Genomic DNA, 19,875 nt, shown 5'->3' on the forward strand with positions numbered 1-19,875 from the left:
AGTGTCTAGAAGAACTGCTCAGGTGGAAGTGTCTAGAAGAATTGCTCTGGTGGAAGTGTCTAGAAGAACTGCTCAGGTGGCAGTGTCTAGAAGAGCTGCTTGGGTGGAAGTGTCTAGAAGAATTGCTCGGGTAGAAGTGTCTAGAATTGCTCTGGTGGCAGAGTCTAGAAGAATTGCTTGGGTGGAAGTGTCTAGAATTGCTTAGGTAGAAGTGTCTAGAATTGCTCTGGTGGCAGTGTCTAGAAGAATTGCTCAGGTAGAAGTGTCTAGAATTGCTCGGGTGGCAGTGTCTAGAAGAATCGCTCAGGTAGAAGTGTCTGGAATTGCTCAGTGGCAGTGTCTAGCAGCAATAGCTCCGGGAACAGAAGGGCTCGAGTGGACGGTGGTCCCAGCGTGTATCCTAGGCTATCATCTTTACAGATGTGGATCACTAGCTTTTCTCTCCATGGACCAGCAGTGGGTTTAAAAGGCCACTCCTCCAGGAGGCAGCTGAGCACTTCATCGCCGTGCCACCAGGAGTCCTTATTGGCTACAGCAGTAACTCACGTATGCTTACATTTTCCTCAGCAGCCCAGGCGCTTCTAAGGAAAAAGCTGTCACCTTTTTTTCCAGCACGCTGGGTGGCCCGGTGAAGACTCCTCATCCAGCACCCAAGCACCCAGCCTTGTGACAGGCGACACCAGCAGGACGGAGGGCAGCGTGCTGGCTGTGGTTGGCGCTAGGTGCCATCAAGTACATTCCGATTCTTAGCGACCTCGGCACAGCAGAAGGAAGCAGTGCCCGGCCCCGCACTGCCCTCACGGTGGCTGTGATGTGTGAGCCCGTGGTGGCGGCCACTGTGTCCGTCCCCCTTGTTGAGGGCCCTCCTCTTTTACACTGCCCCTCCACTTTACTGGTAGTGATGTCCTGTCTCAGAAGCTGTTCTCTCCTGAGAACAAGTCCGAAGTATGTCCATCCTCGCCTCCAAGGGACATTCCGACTGTGCTACTTTCATGAAGATTTGCTTGATCCATATTCCTCACCAGCACCATCACTCAAACGCGTCGATTTCCATTCGGTCTTCCTTATTCGATATCCAGCTTCCACATGCAGATGAAGCCATTGGAAAAAATCCCATGGTTTGGGGGCAGGTGTACCTAAGACATGGCCTAGTGACACATCAAGATCCCCTCTTTGTGCAGGTCTGAGAACGAGGCCCAAGTTCTCTCTCCTTATCAACTGAATGACATAAGTCAGCTCACTTGAACTCTCTGAGCCTCTCGCGATGCTGACGGCTAAATGACACAACGTGTATAAAATGCTTAGCATCTGATCAGACACGCAGTCCAGCCCCATTGACTCGAGGTGTGGTTTGAACCACCAGAGGACCAGTTAAGCGGATGCTCAGACAATGCCTCTTGAAGCAGGACACCTCTGTGAGTGCTCAATTTCTCGTCCTGTAGTTCCTGGTCAGAGCCCTGGGTCCCTCGTCGGACACCACAGGACATACTGCTGGCAGAGCCGATGCGGAGCTGCCAGAGGAAAAGAACCAGTGGAACAAGCTGGGATGAGGGACAACGTGGCTCCTTTCCTGTCCACAGCCGGCAAGATGCTCAAATGCTGGCATCCAACCCCCATCACCTTTCCGAACAAATGATCAACTGCTGATGATTCCCTTGACCCTGCTCTTCCCTGAGCAAAATGAGGATGGAAAGGGGCGTCGTCATGGAGCTTTGGTGTGCTGGGGGTGTGGGAGGGGGTGCACACACATAGCAAGGAGGCAGTGAGGGGTGAGGGCTCAGTTCTGAGCCCCCTCAAAGACCATAGCTGACATCGGGTCTCCTGGGCCGTGAAAGTCCTGTGTAGGCATCCACAACTCCCTGTCCTTGTCCCTTAAAGAAGGGACACCACCAGGAATGGAGCAAAGCCAAAGCCAAACTCACTGCCATCAAGTCAAAGTCGACTCATGGTGACCCTATAGGACAGGGCAGAGCTGCCCCTGTGGGTTTCCAAGACTATGAAGGTTCACGGGAGTAGAAAGCGCCATCTTTCTTGCATGGAGCAGCTGGTGGTTTCAAACTGCTGACCTTGAGGATCACAGCCCAATGTGTAACCACTATGCCACCAGGGTTCCTCCTGAATAGAACACTCTTCCCTAAACAGAAACACACTGACTCTATTTAATTATACAACCCAGATTCTTCGCTTTCTTCTCCTTCTGTTCCTCCTCCTCCTCATATGTGGTTTGGGTGGAAGTTTACAAATCAAGCCAGTTTTCTGTTCAGCAGTTTGTACACATTGTGCTTGTGGCATTCCTGCTGCTCCCCTCGGTGTAACAGCGCTCGCCCCACTTTCTCCATGGGCTCCCTGTTTCCAGCCATTCTTCCCTGCCCCTTCCTGCATTCTGAGCGCTGTGTTTGGGCGAATGTCATCCTTCTGGTCTTGTATGGTTGAAGGTTCTGAGCAGCACATTCCTTGAGGGAGTGATTCTGGTTTTGAGGGACCCTGATGGCTCAGTGGTCAAGCTTTTGGCTTCTCACCGAAAGGTTGGCATGAAAAACCCACCAGCAATCTGCTTCCATGAAGACTACAGTCTTAGGGACGCTACAGGGGCCCTGCTCTGTCTAAAAGGCTGTAGGCGTGGGCAGTGACTTGAGGACATCAGGTTTGGCTTTGTTGTCACTGCTGCAGCTTAGCTCCTTTTCATACAGTAATTCAAGATGTGACAACAACAAGTCAATAGAGCAGGTTGAGATCAGACGGAGTCACGGGAAGCTCCAGGTGAATGTTAGCAAGAGCAGATCCATTCAGCCTAACAACAATCAAGTCCAAACCACCATCTGCCAAAGGACAAAGAATGCAGAGGGGACACCTGGAACTGTGAATAAGGGCCAAGGACCGTCTTCCTTCTGGAGCCCTGGGCCTCTCGGGCAGTGAGAAGTGGCTTTGGAACCACAGGCTCAGCAACCAGCTGGTTGCATTTGGCAGGTTAACCAGATATTCTTTGTTAGCCAATTAACCGTGGGGGAGAGTCGTCTGACGAGGTGTCTGATCATTTCGAGATCCTGTCACTCATAGCATACTGTAGACCAGTCAGAGGTGATATCCTAAGATGGGGGGAGGATCCATTTGGGTCGCTGGACTGGGACTCAATGTCTGGCTCTGCTTCTTCCAACCAGCAGCTTCAGTCCTCTACACCTTACCCTGCATCTCTGACAATGGGGGTCATTGCATCATTAAGCCTGCTCCATAGGGGTGATGGGAGTATTGCATGATTGATATCCAGGCACGTGTCTGACCCACAGTAGCACGTGACCAACACCAGCTCTCCTCACCTTGCCCTCTCCAGCGTGTTGTGTTGGGTGGAGGGAACAATGTGAAGATCCAAGGTACGAATCTCTTTTTAAGGGTCCGCTGGACTCAGGCATTCCGTGACTCGAAGACAGTGTTCTTAAAGTGGACGATTACGCCCCTTGGATGATTCTGCTGGAATGACCCAGGAGAGCCACAAACGTAGATGTCTACACTTTATCTATACTTGATCCTGGATTGTGGGCTATAGTACAAATGTTTTAAATTGCAGAGGGACGCTGAGTACTTTTTTCTAGGATGGGGTTGTAGGCCCAAGAAGTATGTGACTGATGCTCTATGTCAAAGCTGCCGCGCAGCCTCTGTTTATTCTGCAGCTTGTGGGAGGGGCTGGAGTGGCGAAATCTCAGCCCTTCCGTGCCCGCTTTACACCTACGAAGACAGGGCTTACGATCATTCTGCATCTGGGACACTTTTGTGAATTTGCTTCTGGCACTAAGTGTGGTTCATCAAGGCTCCGTGCAGTCAACCATAGCTCCCCCAGTAGATCCATGGACACCACCCCCAAATCTATGAGAAGAGAGGACCTCAGGGAGGCCTAATAAGTTATTGTATCAGTGGAGACACAGGCTCAAAACAGTGGCATGCCATTTCCGAGCACAAGCATGTGGTAAGCGGTTGGTTTGAGAAGTTAATGTCTCCTCACTTGAATCTGGTGCAGGTCATGTCATTCACTCAACAATCTATCAGCTTCCAACTGAGCTCGTGGCATGTCTCAGAATATAATCAATACACCAGCCCAGGGCTCACACCAGCCCAGCACTCCCGTGGCCCTGAAAGTCTATCTCCATATGGCTAGTCTAATACAGTGGTTCTCAACTTCCCTAATGCCAAGACCCTTTAATACAGTTCCTCATGTCGTGGTGACCCCCTCAACCATAAAATTATTTTTGTTGCTACTTCATAACTGTCATTTTGCTACTGTTATGAATTGGGCAACCCCTGTGAAAGGGTCATTCGACCCCCAAAGGGGTCATGATCCACAGGTTGAGAACATCCACACTGCTTGACTCCTTTTCCTTCATTGAAACGTCCATGCGGTACATTACCCTGATGGATGGACAGAGGGAGAAAACCCAGGGAGCCTGGCAGTGCCCAGTGGCCCCTTCATCATACGTTGAGGAACTTCCCTCCCAGGTGCACACAGTCTTGTTGGCACTCACAGTCAGCAAGTGAGCTCATGGCACAAGCTGAACCAAGTTCCCTCCAATTTGAAGTTTAAATAAAATGACAGAACTCTTTAGAACAGACGGATGTTGTCCTTTTGTTCCTACAAAATACATTCCTGGGTTTGGCCCCATGCCCCCTTTCCTGAGACCTAGTCGGTCAGCTTTTGGTGCATGTGTGAAAAGAGACTGCCAACAAATTTATGTTCAGGGTTAATAGAATCTGTTTCTATTACTTGCACCCAGTGAGTCTTGGTCACCCTACTCCTCAGCCTAAGGGCATCATTGCTCCGCATGGTTGAGAAACCACCAACTACAGGTGCCTACACCCCAGTCGGGGCAGGCGACTTACCAGGCTTCTGATACCATCCAAAGGGGTAGGTGTGAACTTCGACGTCAGGAGCGTCACAATCGAAAATGCGCCAGGCTCCCCCATTCTCCTCACTGCACGCCTGAAGTCCCAGGCTATTCAGGGTCAGGCATGTCATCTCTCCTCCTGCAGCCAAAGGACGATGGACTGTGGTTATGAGCGGAGGGGCTGGTGAACGAGGGGCTCTGAAAATGCATTGCTCGGCAGACATTTGGGGTGCACCCGCTACAATGCAGGCGTGGACATGCCAATGAAAAGCACAGCACTCACACAAGGGAAGCTTCCCGTCTAAGGGCACAAGGATGGAGAAAACACTGCTGCTGCTGCTGCTGGGATGGAGGCGGAGCTGTGCTAGGGATGGCGCCATCGGGTCCTCACGCACCACCACGGGGCAAGGGATCACGGGACCCCTGCTTTCAGAGGAGGACGTGGACGCCCTGAGAGATGAAGGGGCAGCCTCAGCCCACGCCATCACCATGGGATGCGGCCCACACGTTGCTTTCAAGTAGATTCCAAGGCACGTTCTGTCCATTTGGACAGAGCCGCTAGATGCCCCACAGGGGTTCCAAGGCCTCCATCTTCACGGAACCAATGGTCTCATTCTCTCGCATGGAACAGTAGGTGGGTTTATACTGTGGGTCTTTCGGCTGGCAGCCAAGCACTTGACCACTGCACCCCCCATGGCTCATTATACAGGACCGAGACGAGCTTTAACAGTCGACCGGACAGATGGGTCCAAGCCGTCTGACTTGAATGGTATACACACTGAGCAGAAGGCGGCCAAGTCCCATGCAGAGGGAAGGCCATGGTGGCCAGGTAGAGCCGTGTGTGATGCTTAAAGAGCTATGGACCAGAAGCCATGGCCCGCTGATGGGTGATCAAACTTGCTGCCCTCCACCAACCCCTCCATGCCTCCCCCTCCAAGAAAGGGGGGTGCTGATGGTTACGCTGCGTCGCGGAGGTGTATGTGTCCCCCAGACTCTAATAAGTGCTGTCGACAGGGAGGGGAAGCTGCTACCTCGTAACTGGGAAACGTTGAGAAATCCGAAGCCGGTGCAGCAGGGGTCCAAGTCACACCTCCGCTCACACTCAAAGAACCTGGAGACAAGGAAGAGAGGCCCGGCGGGTCCAGAGGGTGTCCAGGACCCCACTGGGTGGTCTCAGCTACGCACATCCTTCCTTTCAAGTCCGGCTTTCTGTAGGACTTCCTAACTGGGAGGGGGGAAGGGAGGGTGCTTTGGTCAAGATCAATGGGTGGACCTCGTCACTCTGAGATGCTCTCTAAAATCCAAATTCTGCTCTTCTCCGGAGACTCCTGTCCACCATGGACATGCTCACCCAGCACGTGGCTGTGCCTGTGGTGGGCCAGGCTCATGCGGGATCCTGAACATGGACCGACAGTCCCTTCAGACCCGGAGAAAGCTCCAGCTGTGCTTCTGGCAGGGGAAGAAGCCGTGGAGAAGGGGCAGGCACCCACCAGGAAGGCGAGTCCGCAGTTAACCCTCGGCATGCCCTAGCAGAGGTCTCGCGGTGGTGTCTTCGGGCTTCCTCCCTCGACATCACCTTCCAGAGGCGTGTTTGCCGGTCAGCACACTTCCCGAAGCCACCTGGCCTATCAGCTTGGTGTGGCGACGGAACCAACCTGAAGCTTCTAAGAGCATTCTTTGCAGGAGGGTTTAAGTGGCTCCAAATCGGCGGTTCTCAACCTGCGGGTCACGACCCCTTTGGGGGTCGAACGACCCTTTCACAAGGGGTCGCCGGATTCATCACAGTAGCAAAATGACAGTGATGAAGTAGCAACGAAAATAACTTTATGGTTGGGGGTCACCACCACAGGAACTGCATGAAAGGATCGCGGCGTGAGGAAGGTTGAGAAGCACTACTCCAAACCAGTGTTCCTGGGCTCCATTCAAAGCGCTCCCTCTCCTGACCCCACACCCCCGCAGCTGATTGCTCATCCCTGGCTCCTGAAAACTCGTTCAACCTCTTAGGCCCTTTTTGATGTGGAGGCTGAGCCTCATTCTTGCGGTTCTCTTTCCAGAGCTGGGGGGCCCCTGAGCCCACACCACCTCCCATCTGCAGGGCAGCTTACCCATCAGAAATGGATTTTTCAGACATGGGGACTTTGCTTCTAATGGAAATTCCAGTCAGGCTTTGGAATGGCAGACGGGTGTAAAAGTTCTCCACTGTATCTTTCAGTCCAGCTGCACAGAGGGGGAACACAGGAGTTTACTTAGAGGGAGGTTTGTTGTCTCCGGAAAACCACAAGGACAAAGGAGAAATCACCGACCGATGGCACACTAACATGACGGGGTCACCCTCTGATCCCTCCCCCAGCCTCAATGAAATAACAGTAAGGGGTGGGGGTCCAAAGTCGGAGAGCCACCCAGGTGAAGAGGAAGGAGAAGAGGTGTGTAACACGGTTCTGAGAGCATGACCCAAGAAAGGGAAGTCCTCAAACTTTCTGTAGAAAGAACCACGAAGGAGCCCCGGAGATCCTGGGGAGTCCCAAAAGGCTCAGTATCTGCAGCATTGGGGTGCATATGGGCTATGAATGGGAGGATGGGCTCTCGGTAAGATTCTCTGCTCTGCTCCCCACACCTGCCAACTGACCTTTCCCCCCCAAAAAAAGAACAGGGGAGACAGTCTTCCCTGGAGGGAACAAAAGGGAGGGTCGATGAATTGGGGGTACCAGGCAGAGTCGATAGTGGGTGCCATATTGAAACTAGGGGCATTTTGAGTTGGTCCACAATCAGTATTTCTCAAAGTGGACCCAGCCCTGGGTGGCACTGGAATGAGCCAAGGGGTGCTGCAAAAACAGATAGCTATGCATTATCCTGGATGATGGGCTAGAGTACAAATGTTTTAATTTCCTGGGGAGCAGGGGTACGGAGTCTTTTTTTTTTTTTTTCTGAAAAGAGGGCCATAGGCCAAATAAGTCTAAGTACCTATGGTCTACAGCATGAATACTAAGATTCTCCCAGCCTTCCAACTTTATTGGATGGTCAAATCAGTAGCAACAAGGTCTGGTGTGGCAAGAGACGCATCTGGGGGAAGGACCCCAAACCACTAACAGCCACATCATCCTACAGGGAACTGTCACACCAGCAAGTCCTGTCACATGCTCAGAGTGTCACAGCCATCTCACTGGCTCCTCCCTTTGAATTTGTTGTGAAGCCAAAGGTCATTGGATCACTGGACAGATGAGGAAGAATCCCAACAACAACAACAAAAAAAGAATACAACAACAACAACAACAAAACAGCCCTGAGAAGGAATGGAGACCAGTGTGCAGGGTACAAAACATATAAAAAAGCATCAACAGCGTCCTCGAAGGAAAACATCAACCCAAGCTCATGAAAGCTGCTCTTGTTTGGATTCTCTGGAATATATGGTGCCAGATCAGTTCTAATCAGTAGGCGCATACACGTGTGTCGCTCTGAGAAGTGGGGCTGCAGGGCAGGATTCTTCATCATCGACTCGCATTTCTGAATTGCTTCGCATCTTCACAAGCCATATGCATGCGTTTGTGTTAGGAAGAAGAGGAAATTGATCCATGTATTCCTGAAGCCACAGAACCAGCAGCCCATGGGAAACCTAATTTGCACAATTCCAAGGAAGGACTCACCCTTCTTCCGGAATAGGGTCTCTGGCCTGTGGGACAGCATCACTCTGCAGCCTTTGGGGCTGGACTCCATGACATCATCACACACCTGGGCCTCTGGGTAGAGGGTGCAGGTGAAGTACAAGGGTGTGCTATCTGTTATCTCCGCCAGCTGACAGAAAGAAGGCTCCTGGACACAGCCTGTGGACAAGAAAGCATTTAGATTTCCATCATTAGGACATCTACAGCAGAGAGTGACTTCTACAAGATCCTCTTGGAAGAAGTACCCAGCCAAGAGTCCTCTAGGACAGCTGAGTCCCTCTGGTATGGAAGGCCCAAGAAAAATGGAGCTCTGCTAGTTGAGAAGGGCAGGCATGAAACAGAAAATCTATGTGACTTGGACTAAAGACAGAGCCCAAGGGACTTGTGGAATAAGCCTCAAACTCAGCAATCTCAGAGAAGGGAGGAGAGAATCTCATTGAATCTATGGCCATGACCATCGCCGGGGCCCTAAGGATCTACAGGGCAGAGCCCACTGGACTGTAAAAACCTTGTGGATGTTGTGAGTGATCTTCCCTCCCCCGAATTCCTATGTCAGTCTTTGGCACTGGTGTGTGAAGCTCCTTGAGGGTAGGGGTCATGTCTGATTCATTTTCAGTTTTGCTTTTTCATCTCAAGTCAAACATAAATCCTAGGACATAGCACATATTCGATGACTATTCAATGACTATGGATGCATGAATGCATGGATGCATGGATTAATAGGCATACAGATTGATGATAGAGAATAGATACATAGATCGTTGGGGTGGATAGATAAATGAGTACATGCATGGATGGATACATAAATATATGCAAAATGGATGGATGGATGGATGGATGGATATATGGGTGGATAACTGATGGAAAATGGGCCTGGCAGCAGAGTAGAGACCAGCTATATCATAAACTTCTTGAAGATCAAGGTTATGTCCCATATTTCTTCTGTATCAGCCGTAGTGCTAATACTAGAGCAATCCTGGAGTTGTGCCATTGGATGAGAGCCTATCTGCTTTTCCATCTGGGTTAAGGTGCGCCTGTGTGCCTGAACCCCGGCGCCTGGAGGAAGAAGGGTGTGGCGTGTGAACACTCACGAGAGAGGCACCACAGTCTTGCTTGCTCGGGTGAGAAGAGCTGTTTGAAGAGCCAGTGCTGCTGGCTGGGCAGGCGCCGGCTTCCATCCACAGTGATCTGGGCAAGGTCCACGGGGGAGAAAAGCTGTGCCGTCCCATCTGAACAAGAAGGACAAAGTCAACTGCCTGTACCTTTAGCGTCACGGTGGAGGGGTGTGTGTGTGTGGGGGGGAATGCTCTTGCGGGGGCCCCCTGCCTTATCTAAGTACTCAGCATAGCCGCAGAGACCTGGAGCAGATTGGGAAACTCCTCGCTATCCTTGGAATGAAGATCAGTCCTGGGAACACTGACCAGCACAGTGAGGTGAGTGGGCACAAGAAGAAGTTGCTGGACCTGACCGGGAGGGCAGCCCAGGGACTCCCACTGTGGGCCTACTCCCTATTCAGACCCCTGACTGGCACCTGCAATGTGACAAGCATCCCAGGAGGAGACAAGGAACGGGACAAAGTTTAATGGAATGGTGCCATGAGCAGACTCTGTGCTAGAAAGCTAATCACCACCCAGCTAATAATGGCTACCAAGTCCTGAGCCCTTACTCCCTACTGCTGCAGTCACTGTAGTAGCTCCTTGGTGTCTCATCAGTCCCCTACCACCTGGGCACTGCTAGAACGTTCATTAAGACAAGAAGCAGCAGAGGCTCAGAGTAGGTGAGCCACTCAGAGGCCCACAGGCTGATGGAGGCAGAGGTAAGGTAGGATTTGACTCCCATGCCCCTGACATGAGGGGCCACACGTGAAGCCAGCACACAATCCTGGAATTCCCCACCATCATGCTACCAATGCAGGAGGTAGTCCTGGTGGCTAAGCAGCTGGGTAGACCCCACTGCCGGTGGCTGGGACACATCATCTCATTAGAGCTTCCCCAGAACTTTGGAGCGGGGAGCACAACCACCATTTGGGGGTCAGCTGTGTCTGGTGCTGGGCGTGGCATGTCATCCACGGAGACAAGAGGAAGGCAAGAATAGCTTCACAAGAAACGGGAGAAATCAAGGCTCCACACAGGAAGGTGAATTACTCAGAGCCATGTGGTTCGTAGTGAGTCAGGACAGAAAGGCAGCGGCCGCAGCCCTGGTCTAACTATTCTGCAGTGGGTGTTGGCCCCATCGCACTGCCCCCCATTTTGTCCTGAAGCTGGAGCCTGGCCGTGGAGGAGCCTCCAGCTCCACTTTCCAGTCCCGTGGCTGGTGGACTCCTAGCTTCCAGGATGTGCAGTGACTCGGTCAGAGGCTCTCCTAGTTACCACATCCTTTAAGGAAGTCAGTGCAGATGGGTTCGATTGAGCACCCACTCTTCAAGGTCAACTCCAGGGGCTCATGGGCCACCGACCATCAGCAGAGCCTCGCCTTTTAAGAGCTGGGATGCGGCCATCAGCAGAGCCTCACTGGTGTGCAGGGTTGTGTTTTGCCGCTGTTGTTTGCTGTCTTCTATCTTACAGCCGGGGTTTGGATTCCAGCAGCAGTGGGGGGCGGGGGCGCAATGCTCACACCCCACTTTCTCTACCAGCCACTCAACTGAAGAGCGGCCATCCTTACAAAGGGGACAACCAGGGGAGAATCGTACAGGGGAATCCATACTGCAGAGCAGAAGGATGTGAATGGGTCGATTCCTTTAGTAACAGCCCCCTCCCCCTGCAGCATCTGTCCCCTCAGTCAGGTGCCCAGGGGCGGGAAGAGTCTTCGAAGGCAGTAAGTACCTGGCTCTGTTGGAGAGGCTTCCAGGTCTCTTCTGCAGCCCACAGCCTCAGCTCGAGATCCCATGTCAGAATCTGGACAAGAAAGGGGCAGGGTCATTCTAATGTGGGGTGGAGCCCACAAGGCACGTGTCTGGTCAGTAAAATGGTCCCAGCAAGGTGGGGAGATCTCGTGGACCACCTCCAGGTCACCATCTGAAGCAAATCCAGTGGGTCTGCGGACCTGGACCTTTGGTGGGAGGACATCAGTCAAACGCTTGCTATAAGAACGGTCACCATCTGTGATAGGGAAATTATTTACGTTGCAAAGCAGTAGAGGAAACACTATGTGCATGTAATTATAGGCCCTCAAACCCCCTGTGATCTGCATGTCTCTCTCGAGAAGGCTGAGAGGTGACATCATTCATCCCAAACCCTCAGGAGAGAAGTGACCAAACCAACAGCAATCGAGGCTTCAATTCCAGTGAAGTCGACCCCACATGTGGAAGAATTAGAATTAGGAAACACTAAAGCAAAGTATCCCACTAGGCCTTTGGTGAAAGCAGAATGAGCCCGTGGGAAGGGAAGAGGAGGAGATGGCGGGGACCGTGTCTGGCTTCCACCCAGCACTGCCTGTCCTCGGGCTTTGTCTCTACGGTGACAGAGGTCGCCTTATGTGTCTACCTACTTTAGGAATATGAATTAATAAAAAGAGATGTGGATCACTTCTTTGCACAATGTTAAAAAAATGGCGGCAGGCAATGCCTTCTGCCCTCTCTCCCTCGTCCTCCTCACAGCCACCACACGGAGGAGCAGTCACATGTTTCAGGGCATACCTGTTGATGCTCATACAGGCCTATGTGGAAATATTAATGCCCATCTTGTTCTATAGGCCGCACAGGTCCCACGAGACGCAACTATCATTGCTATCCAGCTCCACCAAGTCCACCCTCTGGGCTCTTTGTCGCTATTCCACGTTGGGGGAGTCAAATCCAGTGACCCAAACCCATCAGGAGGGTTTGCTGAAGCAGGAGGGACGTGATGAGGGAAATGGGGACGTTTCTGTGTGCTTCTAACCCAGCTCTTATCACCTGAGATTTAGCGTCCCATGCCCTCATCTGTCCCCTCATGTTGGGGTCTCTGGGAGATCAGGGTGGTGCCTTATGGTGTCTCTCTCCCAAATGCCTCTCCATCTCCTTGGCTCTGGGTCAGTGTTCAATAATCTCAAAGGAGGACAGCTAAGTAGAGAACCCACGGCCTTCAAGACAATTCCAACTCCTAGTGACTGTAGAGAACAGGGTAGAACTGCCCTAGTGGGTTTCCAGGGCTGAAAAGCATCAAAGAAGCAGACTGCCTTATCTTTATCCCACAGAGTGACAAGTGGCTGCCAGTCACCAACCTTTCCGTGCTCAACTACTGCACCACCAAGCTCCCGAAGGAGAGAAGATGTACCACCTGTGGCCTTTACCGGAGCCCCACTTTGCTTCAATCTGTTATGAGCCCAAGAAGCAGCCCATGGCAGCACCTACTTGGTGCCCTCTCCCAAACTAAGGAGAGAGACACATGGGCCAAGTGCCTTGGAAAAAGGCCTCTGATCACTGGCAACCATCTCAGAGCCCCATCTCAAAAGCCTGGGCAGCTTGTGGTCAAGGGACTTTATCCCCAAGGATTTGGTGGGCTCTTCCTGGTCCTTTTTTGGTTTTCCAGACTTCCCCTTTTCCTTTTCGACTTGACTAATTTATCTGGCAAGGAGTTGAGGCCTCTCTAGTTAAAACGAGTGCTCACTTGAGAAATTGAGCCCCGCACTTTTCTCTGGAGGGACCTGAGTAAACAAGACGGGGGTACAGACAATCGCATGGAATCTGTGGCCTGCCTCACACACCACCTCTACCACGGAGCTTACCTTTCCAGAGGTAAACCTGCTGGGTACTGGAAAAGGTGTCCTGAGTTCCATCCAGGGATGTCAGATCTATAAAAGTGGAAGGTTGCTCTTGTTAGGAGCTTGAGTGTATTTGCCCACGCTAGGCAGCTCCAGCTCCACCAATTGCCCCACTGCCCCCATGCTTGACCTCTGTCTCCTGGCCAAGGTGCATCTGCAGGAGGCTTTCTCTCAGTGCTCAGTGACAAAGCCTCAGCAGGTCAGCACATGTCCGCCAGTGTCTGTGTCAGGGCCCCAAGGGAGCATGAACAGCCACTTAACTTTTTTGAGAGCCTTGGCTCATGGGAAAACGGGTAGAGGACTTTTGAGGATGGGGATAAGGTGTATAACCCATCTAGTACAATCCACAACATTTGGTACCCAGCCAGCAACTGCTGGCTGCCATTATTTAATTATCAGTATAATTAAATATCCTGTGTTCCCCTGGCCAGAATCCTGGAAGAGTTTGGGTTGGCCACACCATTTGTTGGTAGTCAGGGCAGCTTCTTTTGCCTCCAGTCAGCTCTGAGTAATGATCCTTTCCCTCATCACCTAAGAGGATAAGAAGAGGGTTCAGAAAGCCCATCATCTGGGGGGGATACAAGCCTGGCTCTGCAGGAGAAAGCTGGCTGACAACTTGGGACATCAGGACATCAGATTCTGTTTTTAATTTTTATGGAGAGTCATTTATTATGTTACTACCCTTGATCCAACCCTATAATGGATACCTTTCATACATTATCGAATGTCAATCTTATAGCCATGCTAGAAATCCAAGTCCAGAGTGATTAAAGGCAGAATTCCAAGCCTACCAGTGTGATTCCATATCTCAGGCTTCTAGCCACCCACTAAGGAAAAGATCACATATTTCATAATTATGTCCCTTGAAAATGGTGAGAACGTTCTTATGTTTAGAGATGCTTGTGTTTAAAGAGGTGTACTCATCTATCTTGAAGAATCCGGTATCAAAATGATGACTCTACTTTATGCCATAGGGTGACCCCAAAACATGGGGCTGCACTTCCACCTTGGTTTTCCTTCTGAGATGAGAATAAACGATGATACTAGACCTCCTCAGGCTGTCCAATATTGTGATGTTTCCTTAAATAACTTTCCCATAGCCCTATCTAGGCGGTAGAGGAATGTACCAATAAGGAGATGAACATCAAGACTCTCTGAGAGGCCTAGGGCTCCAGTGTCTGAGAGCTGGGGCTTGTTCTACACACTACGGAGGAGACGCTGCCATAAGCTCTCCCACCCAACACAACGTAGAGCTGGGGCCAGCTGCTCAGTCAGTTTCATTTGCACTGTCCCCTCCTGACACCAACATTTACTTCTTATGAAGGTCAGGATACGCATCTCTGGACCTCTTCATGGAAGAAATCTGGAATGTATTTAAATGTGCTTATATCCAAACTCAGAAAATACCGTGGGCTGCTTAAAAGACAAACGAATCTGTATTAGAAGAAGTACGGCCAGAGTGCTCCTTAGAGGCAAGGATGGCGGGACTTCGTCTTCCAGACTTTGGACATGTGAATGGGAGAGGCCAGTCCCTGGAGAAGGATCTGATGATTGGTAAAGTGGAGGGAGAGCGAAAAAGAGGGAGGGGCTTAATTAGATGGACCGGCCCAGTGGCTGCAACATTGGGCCCCAGCATGTGAACCACCGTGAGGATGGTGCAGGACCGGGCAAGGTTTCCTTCTGTTGCGCACAGGGTCACTACACCTAACAACAAGAACATATGAAAACGTATCGGGTATGCAGGCACTTTCAAACAGTCACTGTATGTGTGCGTGTGTAAAACATATGTAGAGAGAGATTTTTGGTTAAACCCACTCAATCCCTCCAAGGGAGACAGACCTGAATCAGCTCCCATAAAGATCGTTCTAGTCTTAGGTCCCGTGGAGTTGGTCCCAATCATACGGACAGAACAAAACACTGCCCAAACCTGCACCATGCTCACAGTTGCTTCACTGTGAGTCCCTTGTTGTAGCCACTGTGTCAGTCCATCTCCTTCTCACTGACCTCTAATTTACGAAGCATCGTGTCCTTCTCTGGACTTCTCCCTTCTGTGGGAGTGATGTTTTGCATCAACTTGTCAGGTTCATGATTCTCAGTGGTTTGACAGTTAAGGCCTAGTCACCCTCCCTGATGTAACCTAGCACAATATAATTGACTCCATAACGGGATCTGCTGTTAACAGCCCATCCGTTGTAAAAAGAATAGGGTGGATCATCATACCCTTGCTCAGGGCACATCCCTGATGCAATTTAAGGGAATTCCCTCAGGAGTATGGCCGACTTTCTGTAGAAATAGATGCCGTGGAAAAGCTTGTTTACTGTTTGCTGGTACTGGATCCTGCATTTGGTACCCCCACCTCTGGAGCTCTGAACTCGAGTCAACAGCCTGCCATAGGGCCTGCTGATCCCAGGAGTCATCACTGGCCCGGGAGTCGTCTGGTCTGATGACCTGAGTTATTGGTCTCTCAAGTGCAAGACTAGTGGATGAGCTTGGGTTCATCCCCACGTGCACTGAATGCACTCCAACTGAACTTGCTGTGTCTCCAACTGTGTGAAACCTTTTCTTGATGAATACATATATTCGATGATTTTGCTTCTATAGAGAACCCAGCCTAGCACACATGTTCAAAGAACATGAGACAGTCTCGTCATCCTTGCTTCCCAGGAGCATTCTGGCTGAACTTCTTTCAAGGTGGATCTGTTTGGTCTTCTGGCAGCCGTGGTACTTACCATGTTCCTTCAACTCAAGGGCATCCATTCTCTGGTCTTCTCTAGTCATTGCCCGGCTTTTGCAAGCATGTGAGGCAATTACATTACCATGGATTGAGTCAGGAACACCTGAGTCCTTGAAGTGCCATCCTTGCTCTTCAACCCTTTGAAGAGGTCTTGTGCAGCAGCTGTGCCCAATGCAATACACTATTTGCCTTCTTGACTGCTGCTTCCATGAACACCTGTGATGGACCTATGTAAAATGGCATCCTTTACAACCGAATCTCTTCTGTTTATCATGATGCTCTTTTCTATTGGTCCAGTCACGAGGGTTTTTATTTTCTTCACAAGTTGTAATCCTGACTGAAGTATGTGATCGTCATCAACAAGTGCCTCAATTACTTTACTTTCAGCAAGTAAGGTTGTATCATCTACATATCACAGGTTGTTAAAGAGCCTACCTCCAATTCTGATGCTCCATTCTTATTTATATAGTCTAGCTTCTTGCATCATTTGCTCAGAGGATATATTGGGTAAGTCTAATAAAAGGATCTCACCCTGATGCACACCTTTACTGGTTTTAAACCATGCAGGATCCCTTTGTTCTGATTCAATGACTGCCTCTCAGTCTATATAAAGGTTCTATGTGAGCACGATCAAATGTTCTGGATTCCCCATTTTTCTCAATGTTATCCTAGTTTGTTATGATCCACATCAACACCTTTGCATAGTCAATAAAACACAATCATCTTTCTGGTATTCTCTACTTTCAGCCAAGATCCAGCTGACATCAGCAATGACATCTCTCCCCTCATAGCTTCCTCTAAATCTGGCCTGAATTTCTGGCAGCTTCTTGTTAATGTAAGGCTACAAGCATTGTTGAACTATGTTCAGCAAAATTTTACTACCATGTAATGTTAGTGATATTGTTCAATGGCTTCCACATTCTGTTGGGTCACTTTTCTGTGGGATGCCACAGAAGTGGATCTCTTCCAGTTGGTTGGCCAAGAGTTGTCGACCACATTTCTTGGAATACACAAGTGCATAACTGTACCCCTAAGGCAGTTTGATGAAACATTCTAATGGAATCCCGTAAATACCTGGAGCCTCTTTTTTTTTTTTCCGGCTAATGCCTTAAAGCAGCTTTCTTTCTTCAATACCTTCCTTCACTACCTTGATCACATGCTACCTCTTGAAAAGGTGCAAAGTAGACCAACTCTTTTCGGTGCAGTGATGGTGTGTTCCTTCCTTTTCTCTCTTTTAAAATGCCTCTTGTATCACTAAGCGTTTTGCCCAAGAATTGAACTTTTTCTTCATTTCTTTCTTCCTGAGATATGCTGAACAAATTCTTCTCTTTCAGTTTTCTAACTCCAAGTCTTTGTGCATGTTCCTATAAGGTTTTACTTTGTCTTCTCCAGTTACCTTTGAAATTCTTCTGTTCAATTCTTTTACCTCCACATTTCTTCCATTTGCTTGAACGTCGCTCTGCTCTGCTTTCAAGGGCAGTTGCTGTTGTTAATTGCCATTGGGTCAGTTTGGACTCATAGCAACAGAACCAAACACTGCCAGTCCCACGCCCTCCTCATAATCATCATTCCGCTTGAGCTCATTGTCGCAGCCTTTGTATCAATACATTCCATTGGGGGTCTCCCTCGTGTTTTCTGTCCCTCTACTTAGCGAAGCATGATGTCCTCCTCTAGAGATTGATCCCTCCAGATCACCAATACAAGGCACATGATAGCATGCCCAAAGTACAAAATAACTCAATGGGTCACTGAAAAATGGACCATCCATTTTTGATAAGAGCTTTTTCGATTAAAAAAATGTGAAGAGCTTATCATTTTGATAAAAATGATAAAGAGGTCTTGACACACAGCATCCAGGACAGAAAAGTCCCTCAGGACCCATAATGAAAGTAGCGATACTATGAGGGTAGAGGGCAGGTAGGGAGAGAAGGTAGAGAAAGGGGAAACCAACTGTAGTGATCAACGAATGTACAACACACACACACACACACACACCTAGGGGGACAAACAACAGAAACGTGGATGAAGGGAGACAACGAATGATGTAAAATATGAAAATAAAAAAATTATAAATTATCAAGGGTTCATGAAGATAGGTGGGTGGGGGGGGTGGTGGGACAGGAGATGATACCAAGGGCTCAAGTAGAAAGAAAATGTTTTATAAATAATAATGGCAACATACGTACAAATGTGCGTGATACAATGGATGTATGGATTGTTATAAGAGCTGTAAGAGCCTCCAATAAAATCATTTATTAAAATTAAACCAAAAAGAAAGAAAGAAAGAAAAATGGACCATCCTATTTTGGATACTCTCAGGCACCCAATTCCAGATAAACCTAGCTAGTGAGCTCATGGATGCCATGCAAGGTTCCCTACCTGGCTCCCAGCATCCAGAGACAACGCCAATCACTGGCACCAAACACAGGAACGCCTGGCACCTGTGGGGCGCTCAGTTGCTCAACAAATTAAAGCCTTTGGGGGATTCAGAATGAACGGCAGAGTATCTCTGCCACCACTTTTCCCATCAAAGTTCAAGCCCTGAGGCTGTCAGAGGACATTTAATCCTGCTCGGTCTTCTTCATTTGCACTTCAAGGCGCTGTCCGCAGTGAACACCATGCAGCCCCCACACGCCCTCCGCCCTCTTTCTCAGAGCCAGGAGGGTTGGCCCAGCCAACCCAAATGGTGTGGAACGTCCAGGGGCCCTTTGGAAATTCAGGAAACACAAATCTCAAGAGGACTTCTGTACCCGGCAGCCCCGAACAACCCACCACCAGAAACCTGGTATTCTCAGGCCTCCCTCATCCCTGGTGACAGGAAGGCCAAAGGTTGCTTTCCTTCGGCGTTTCGAAAACCATGGCTCCTTCAGGTAAGATAGAATGAGCTCCAGCTTCTTTGAGAGGCTGGTGCGCCCCCAGGAGTAGCCGCGCTGGCCAACAAGAGCAGACCTCTGGGTCCAGCTCTCCTACTGAGCATCTATCTCTCTTGGGTGCAGAGTTGAGGAGTGAGAGGCTAGGGGGTTCGGAAATTAAGGTCTGTGGAGCATGTTAACAACACTTGATTCGGTAATATACAGGCATGTGCCCCGTTTTACAGATGGACACACTGTCTTAAGGTAATTAAATGCCTTCAACAAGATCATAAAGCTGGAGCTAGAAGCAGGATTCCTGTGTAGGTATTTAAAGCGCAAACCCCCATTCCATCACCTCTCATGTCTACTGAGTCCCTGTGTATCGCGGGCGGCATTCCCAGCTCCCCAGACACATGCTCTCTGAATGCCATCCCAACCTCCATCGGAGGCAGAAGTCAACGTCATTCTCATTTGATAATCCAGGAGACTGATGAGTCAGCATTCACCTGGAGAGTTTGAACATTTGGGATCTGATTCGAGAGTCTATATTGTAGTAAAGGCTAACAGAAACGCGAGTGAGGACAGACAGCGGATGGTGTAAAACATGAACATAGAAATAACAAAGTATCAAGGGTTCATAAGGGTGGGAAGGTGGGGGAGGGAGGGGGTAAAAAGAGGAACTGATACCAAGGGCTCATGTAGAAAGAAAGTGTTTTGGAAATGATGATGGCAACATATGTACAAATGTGTTTGATTCAATTGATGTATGGATTGTTATAAGAGCTGTAAGAGCCCCCAATAAAATGATTTATTAAAAAAATGTTTTTAAAAGACTACCATCTAGACTAGTGGTTCTCAACCTTCCTAATGCTGCGACCCTTTAATACAGTTCCTCAAGTTGTGGTGACCCCCCCAAACCATAACATTATTTTCATTGCTACATCATCACTGTAATTTTGCTACTGTTCTGAATCAGGCGCGCCCTGTGCAAGGGCGGTTCCACCCCCAAAGGGGTTGCGAGC

General features: G+C 49.7%; 1 protein-coding gene across 1 annotated transcript in view; it reads right to left on the reverse strand.

The window, feature by feature from the left end:
- Nucleotides 1–19,875, reverse strand: part of TG (thyroglobulin) — a 189,613-nt gene that overhangs the window by 104,778 nt on the left and 64,960 nt on the right. Inside the window, exons 28-34 of the mRNA XM_004697385.1 lie at nucleotides 13,232–13,297; nucleotides 11,353–11,424; nucleotides 9,622–9,759; nucleotides 8,513–8,689; nucleotides 6,977–7,088; nucleotides 5,903–5,982; nucleotides 4,867–5,010 (exon numbers count right to left, since the gene is read on the reverse strand). Of these exons, the coding sequence (XP_004697442.1) occupies nucleotides 4,867–5,010; nucleotides 5,903–5,982; nucleotides 6,977–7,088; nucleotides 8,513–8,689; nucleotides 9,622–9,759; nucleotides 11,353–11,424; nucleotides 13,232–13,297 (789 nt within the window). The remainder of the gene's footprint in view (nucleotides 1–4,866; nucleotides 5,011–5,902; nucleotides 5,983–6,976; nucleotides 7,089–8,512; nucleotides 8,690–9,621; nucleotides 9,760–11,352; nucleotides 11,425–13,231; nucleotides 13,298–19,875) is intronic.

The sequence above is a fragment of the Echinops telfairi genome, unplaced genomic scaffold (genome assembly GCF_000313985.2).
Source record: "Echinops telfairi isolate 266 unplaced genomic scaffold, ASM31398v2 ScPeMD7_1;HRSCAF=3_0, whole genome shotgun sequence".
Lineage (NCBI taxonomy): Eukaryota > Metazoa > Chordata > Mammalia > Afrosoricida > Tenrecidae > Echinops > Echinops telfairi.